Source organism: Lactuca sativa, chromosome 9 (genome assembly GCF_002870075.4).
Source record: "Lactuca sativa cultivar Salinas chromosome 9, Lsat_Salinas_v11, whole genome shotgun sequence".
NCBI classification, from domain to species: Eukaryota; Viridiplantae; Streptophyta; class Magnoliopsida; order Asterales; family Asteraceae; genus Lactuca; species Lactuca sativa.
Genome location: NC_056631.2, coordinates 225,275,013 through 225,281,147, shown reverse-complemented (window position 1 = coordinate 225,281,147; position 6,135 = coordinate 225,275,013). Strand labels below are relative to the sequence as shown.

Here is a 6,135-nt window from a genome sequence, read left to right as displayed (position 1 = left end):
AGTGCTTCCTACAACCCAAAACAATTGATTTTATCTTTTTTTTCTTTTGTTATACCTTTTCTCTAGATGCTAATTTTTAGTTAATGTTATCATTTATGTTTTATTATTTAATTAGTTTTTAGTAGAAACTTTTATAAGTGTAATATTTTACTCAATTTTATAATTTATATTACTATATTTATATTATTGATTCCTATTAAGCTTTAATATATATATATATATATATATATATATATATATATATATATATATATATATGAATTCGGCCCCCTTCTTTTATTGCTTGTGTTCCACCCCTGATTGCTTGTTTGATCCCTTGTTAATTTTACATTTTGCGGTGAAGAAGTGTGTGTAACTTGTTTAAAGGGTGTCGTTGTGGGTTGAGTAGTACTTGGTGACACCACTGCTTATCGTGTGAATGATGGGATCAAGTTAATCAGGCTGAAAGGTGAATCCGACGTGGGTAGCATGGTTTGTTGTTTGTCTTGCATGTCGATTTCGGAAGACGCCAATGATGCTACATAGCCTCCCAATTAGTTGATTGGACGAAAGTAAGGTCTCTCCAAATGCTAATGATAGGAAGTTATGTCTGTAAAATAGATGGAAAAAATAGGTTAAGATCATTACCATAGGGAACCCCGATAATGCTCTTTGATGCCTAAGTTAGTATTGAATGTTGTTCTTGCGTTATATCGTAGTGAAAAGTTTCTAAGACTGAGTGATTGTTATCTGTCTTGCTGGGGGAGATCGAGGTATTTAAATATGCAAGGAAAACCCTTGGTTGCTCATGTTGTAATGGGTGGTTGTATAGCCTTACGATAATAAGAGTAATATCCTTTAATATAATAAAACCTTTCTCCTGATTTCCAAGACATTGTTTTAACATTATGAGGGTATATTTTAATTGGGGTTGTTCTCTAGATGAGTGGGGATAAGGTAGATCTGGTTCGAGTAATTTGGCCTGAATGATGTTTGCTTATATGGGTTGGAAAGTTGCATTATTTGATTAAGCCTGCTTTTGTGTATGGATTAAGTCCATACACCATTAGTGTACAACAGATTGCATACAAAACCATAGTAAAACAATAATTATATATACATAACCACAACTAAAGTCCAATCTCTTTAAAATCTCGTTGCTAGGCTTCACATTCACTAATTCCTAGCATGTGATACATGATATGTAAGACAATAATATCTCGTGAGTCATATGGATTTGCACCCAAAACATTTACAACTTTTGATAAAGCTTACTATACTTAAAATCCACGATCGAATATAAGCCTATTTTATTCTAAAAGCATATTTTTTTTTATCTCCATTTAAAAGTCTTAGCTCCATCGCTATAAATACATGACAATGGATATTTTTCTTTTATAGTTATCTTAATTCATATCAATAAATTAAAAGTTGAAAACTAGAAAATTTCCAAAAATACAAATTTTAATAAAAGTAATTTAAAAAATAAGTGGACTTAGGGTTTGTTTGACACGGAGCGTTGGAGAGCTTTTAGCATTTGATAAAACGCCCTGTTTTGAACATAAAGCTTTGTTTAACACTACAAACTTTTAGCGTTTAGTTTAAACAAAACGTTCAAAATCCAAATGCTACTTCACATAGCGTTTAAAAAAATGCTACTTTACATAACGTTCAAAATCCAAATGCTACTTCACATAACGTTTAAAAAAATGCTACCAGATAGAAACTATCCGCTACCAATTATTTTTGTCCAATTCGCCCTTAATAAGAAAATAATAATAATAATAATAATAATAATAAAATAGATCGCTAGCTTTTACTCTTTTAGGCCAAAAGAGAAATAGGAAAAGAAAAAACTGGCGTGCACCGATCCTTTTAAATCGGTTGTATCTTTTTTTTTTTTGAACCGAAATCGGTTGTATCTGAGTGTGTCTCTGAAACTCCGTAGGAAGGTAAAGAAGTCTAATTGTCAGCCACCTGTAAAATGTAATTGATGCATCCAATTCCTCCATCGTCAATTCCAAAGCCCCCCTTCACTTCTCCCACTTCCATAAGCACACAACTCATTCTCCGATTCCTCCCACCATGAAGTTCGAACGCCCCTCTAAAACCCTCACCGCCACCGCCTCCAGCTCTTCTCAAGATGCTCATTTGCTCGTCCGCGAAACTCTCAGAATCTCCGCCAATCTAGCATCTTCACCTCCGCCGTCGGTGGTTGCGCCTCCGGAGAGTAGGTCGTTAGAGGCCACGAGCTTCGGCCTCGTTGAAGACCAATTCGTTGATGCCAGTTTGAGATTAATTTGTTATGAGGAGGTCGACGGCCGTAGGTTTAAGTATTTGGCACATACTAATGGGAAGAAATTCAACAAGGGTTCCAATTCGATTCGTTCCATTAGCTTGCAATCTCGTAAAGCCCCTGCAGATGTCGGTTTTTCCTTCTCTCTTTCAGTCTCTGTACACAGATACACATACCTATTTCTTTTTATCTTCAATGCACCTGTATTTTTGTCTCTTAACTAATTGTTACTCATGATCACTTGAATTCCTCATTTTTTACTCAAAATTTTCGACTATTCTATGCTACATCGTATACAGAACAACAAAGATATGAATCTTTCCTGTACTAATTTACACACATATCATTTCATATATGTGAGAAATTTTTGTTGCTGTATCAGTTTCAGTATCCATTGATACTGAGTAATATGCATATTCATGCGAATAATTTAGATAAGAATTGCAGGAGTTGATTTCGTTTATAAGATCCTATGTGGTTCCAGAAGGCTTCCCTGACAGTGTTAGCCCTTCATATGTGCCCTACATGACATGGAGAGCTTTAAAGGTACACCCTTAAATCATTAAACGGAATACCACTTTCATACAAAAATCCTCATAAGTCTCTTGATGATCAATTTGTCAATTATGTGAAATTTTAATTTAGCATTTCTTTGGCGGAGCAATGGGCGTCTTCACCACGCAAGCACTTCTGCATTCTGTTGGTGTCTCCAAAAGCCAAGCTATGCCTGGTGCTGTAGCTATCAACTGGATTATCAAGGTAAAAGAAAGGAAATAATTAGTTTCTGATGAAAACCAATTTAGGGTTGCTGTTTCTTACATAATAAAATCCTTTTTTTTTTTTTTCTAATAGGACGGTTCAGGGCGAATTGGGAAAATGCTATTTTCTCGGCAAGGAAAGAAATTTGATTATGATTTGAAGCAGGTGAAGTGAATTTATCTACCTAATTTTGTACAACTTCAAAAAGATTACAAATCTCATTATTATAGTTATTATTATTATTCTTTTAGCTTCGATTATCAGGTGACCTTTTGATGGAGTTGGGTGCCGGTGTAGAATTAGCTACTGCAGCTGCACCTCACCTCTTTCTTCCTCTTGCCTGTGCTGCCAATGTTGCAAAGGTTTTACTTTTACCACTTTCCTGACTCCATTTAATCTGCCTAATACATACTTGTATATATTATATATATATTATATACATATCAAGTATGTATTAGACACAATGTGCCTGATACATGCATACTATATGATATATGTTTTAGCATGATCAGGCATATTATGAATCAGGCATGATGATGAATATCATAATAGATAAGTTGTGAAAGTGTATCATGATCTTAAATTTGATTGTAGAATGTTGCTGCTGTTACATCGACATCAACACGTACTCCAATATACAAGGCCTTTGCAAGGGGTGAAAACATAGGTGATGTTACTGCCAAGGGAGAATGTGTGGGAAATGTTGCAGATTTGGTATGCCACTTTAAATAATTCTTTTTATTTTTTATTTTTAGGGTATAGATATATATTTAATTATTTATGTATTCTGATAAACAGTTGGGAACGGGATTGAGCATCATTATAGCTAAAAGAAATCCTTCATTGTTCACCACATTTGCTCTACTCTCTTGTGGATACCTTTATAGCTCTTACAGAGAGGTACACTAACACTACATCTAACCTTTTCAATCCCTTTGAAAGTACATTTAAAAGATTTCATTTACTAATTTTTATGGAATTATTATTATTATTATTTTTTAATTATACCACCAGGTAAAATCTGTTGTGCTGCATACACTGAATCGAGCAAGATTTACAGTGGCAGTAGAATCGTTTCTCAAAACAGGTCAGTCTAAATTCTCAAATGTTTATTTCCCCTATATGACAAATTATTATTTTCTTTGATTATTTAGTAAATAGTATTTTATGATTCAGGCTGTGTACCAAATTTGCAAGAAGGAAACATGATGGAAACAGTATTTAATTTCCCATGGTGTAAAGACAGACCAATTGTTCTTGGTATTTATTTATTGTTAATATATTTTTCGTGCTTCACTTCACATATAATCTTTTAATTTCTTTCTTGTACAATGTTTCTTATTCCTGTGTTTCAGGCTCAAGATTTAAGGATGCATTTCAAGATGCAAAATCATTTTATGACGTGGAGCCTGTTTTTGAGGTACCCATTTTTTTTTTTTTTTTTTTTTTAACAGCACATGAACTTGTATGTTTATTTATTTATTTATATATTTGCAGAAAGAGAGATATGTAGTGGCGTATAATCCTGCCAAAGGGAATATATATGCAGTCCTGAAAGATGAAGCAAAATCTGATGATATTTTGAAAGCAGCTTTCCATGTAAGTACCTTGATCTATATTGTTTTATAGTGGCGTAAGTTACATTTTTGGTCCCTGAGTATAGTTCATTTTTCATATCTGACCCTTAAAAATTGTCTTGCATTTTTGGCTCTTATTCGAATCTTTTTTTGGTCCTTGTTCTATGGTTTTTGGACCAAAAGTGCAAAAATTTATAGTAGAATAATTTGCATTTTTTGTCCCCAAGTATAAATGATTATTTCATATTTGTCCTCTTAAAAGTTTTCTCTTGCATTTGTGGCTGTTATTTGTAAAATTAGTTATATTTTGGAATCAAAAGGCAAACATAGTCATTATACTTGGAAGAGAGACTAAAAAACCGGTTGCAAAACCGCGAATAAGGACCGGAATTGCAAAAAAAAAAAAACAAATTGGGACCAAAGTTGCAAAAGTCAGCTATACTCAGGGACCAAAAGTGTAATTTACTCTTTATTTTTATTGTAAGACTAAAACCGATTCCATTGAGATGTTTTATGTATTTCAGGCTCATGTGCTTCTCCACATAATCCGGTCATCAAAAGACAGCCAAATTATAAACGAAAATACAAATACAAGCGGTGATCATTCAACTCTTTTGCCAACACCCTCAGATCTTCAAGGCCACGTGGCAGAATCTTATAGCATGGTGTCTGCTTTGTATGGGCCTTTTAAGACGAAAGCTAAAGAACAGGTAGGTTAAACCAAAATCTAATAATCTTTTTTCCCAGTTTACACCAATAACAATCAAAACTATTTATTAATTTTTTTTTATTTATTTATTTTTTTTTTTTATTTTTATTTATTTATTTTTTTTGTATAATATAGGGGTGGGTGATGTCAGATTCCCTTCTCAATCCTGGTCGGGCCCGCATATGTCAACAAGTTAAATAATGACTCACATGACATAGTAATCTTATGGATTTCCGTTGGGAAAATTTTAAACCGTTTATCCTTTTTACATCATTCACGCCTTCGGTTTGTATATGCAAGCAATTAAAAAAAAAAGTTTTAATCATGGGTATAACTATTTCCACATTTAACCTCCGAAAAACGACAAATCTATAGTTCCCATATAGGATTCATATAACCAGTTTGTATTGGTGTGAAAGGTGATGTTTCTCTTTAAACAAACCAAAATTCTCAAGATAGGGATCATGTATAAGATTGTTTTTCGTTTTATAAAGATTGCGATCGTAATATTCAACAAAAAGCATTTTAAAACATGAAAAAAAAAAATACATTTTTGTTAATCAGTTAAAACATGAAAAATACATTCTTAAATCTCAATACATCATTTAAAACTAGACAATTCAAAAGAGGTTTTCTACGGTTCATATTCCATGTATTTAGTTAGTCAAAGCCAAAATATTAGATTTCTAAATAAATAAATAAATAATAATGTTCCTATTTCGATTTTACCAAATAACGACTTATATATGATCATGATTAATTTACCTAGATTAGATCATACGATTGGAATTTTAACAGCTTTGAACCAAAGTACA

General features: G+C 32.8%; 1 protein-coding gene across 1 annotated transcript; it reads left to right on the top strand.

Moving 5' to 3' along the window:
- The first annotated feature begins 1,865 nt into the window (after window positions 1-1,865).
- Window positions 1,866-5,813, top strand: LOC111876909 (protein root UVB sensitive 6). Its single transcript, XM_023873466.3, has 13 exons — window positions 1,866-2,403; window positions 2,723-2,821; window positions 2,921-3,034; window positions 3,128-3,199; window positions 3,286-3,396; window positions 3,629-3,748; window positions 3,833-3,934; window positions 4,049-4,121; window positions 4,211-4,294; window positions 4,390-4,454; window positions 4,532-4,633; window positions 5,136-5,321; window positions 5,456-5,813. Exons 1-13 carry the CDS (start codon window positions 2,065-2,067, stop codon window positions 5,519-5,521), a joined length of 1,533 nt encoding a protein of 510 aa, XP_023729234.1. The 5' UTR covers window positions 1,866-2,064; the 3' UTR covers window positions 5,522-5,813.
- Window positions 5,814-6,135: the final 322 nt, after the last annotated feature.

Excerpts from the sequence above, each read along its gene's own strand:
- LOC111876909 (XM_023873466.3), top strand. The coding sequence starts at position 2,065 with ATGAAGTTCGAACGCCCCTCTAAAACCCTCACCGCCACCGCCTCCAGC. Across the intron at positions 3,200-3,285 it reads TTGATTATGATTTGAAGCAG|CTTCGATTATCAGGTGACCT; the intron begins GTGAAGTGAATT and ends TTATTCTTTTAG. Across the intron at positions 4,122-4,210 it reads AGAATCGTTTCTCAAAACAG|GCTGTGTACCAAATTTGCAA; the intron begins GTCAGTCTAAAT and ends TTTATGATTCAG.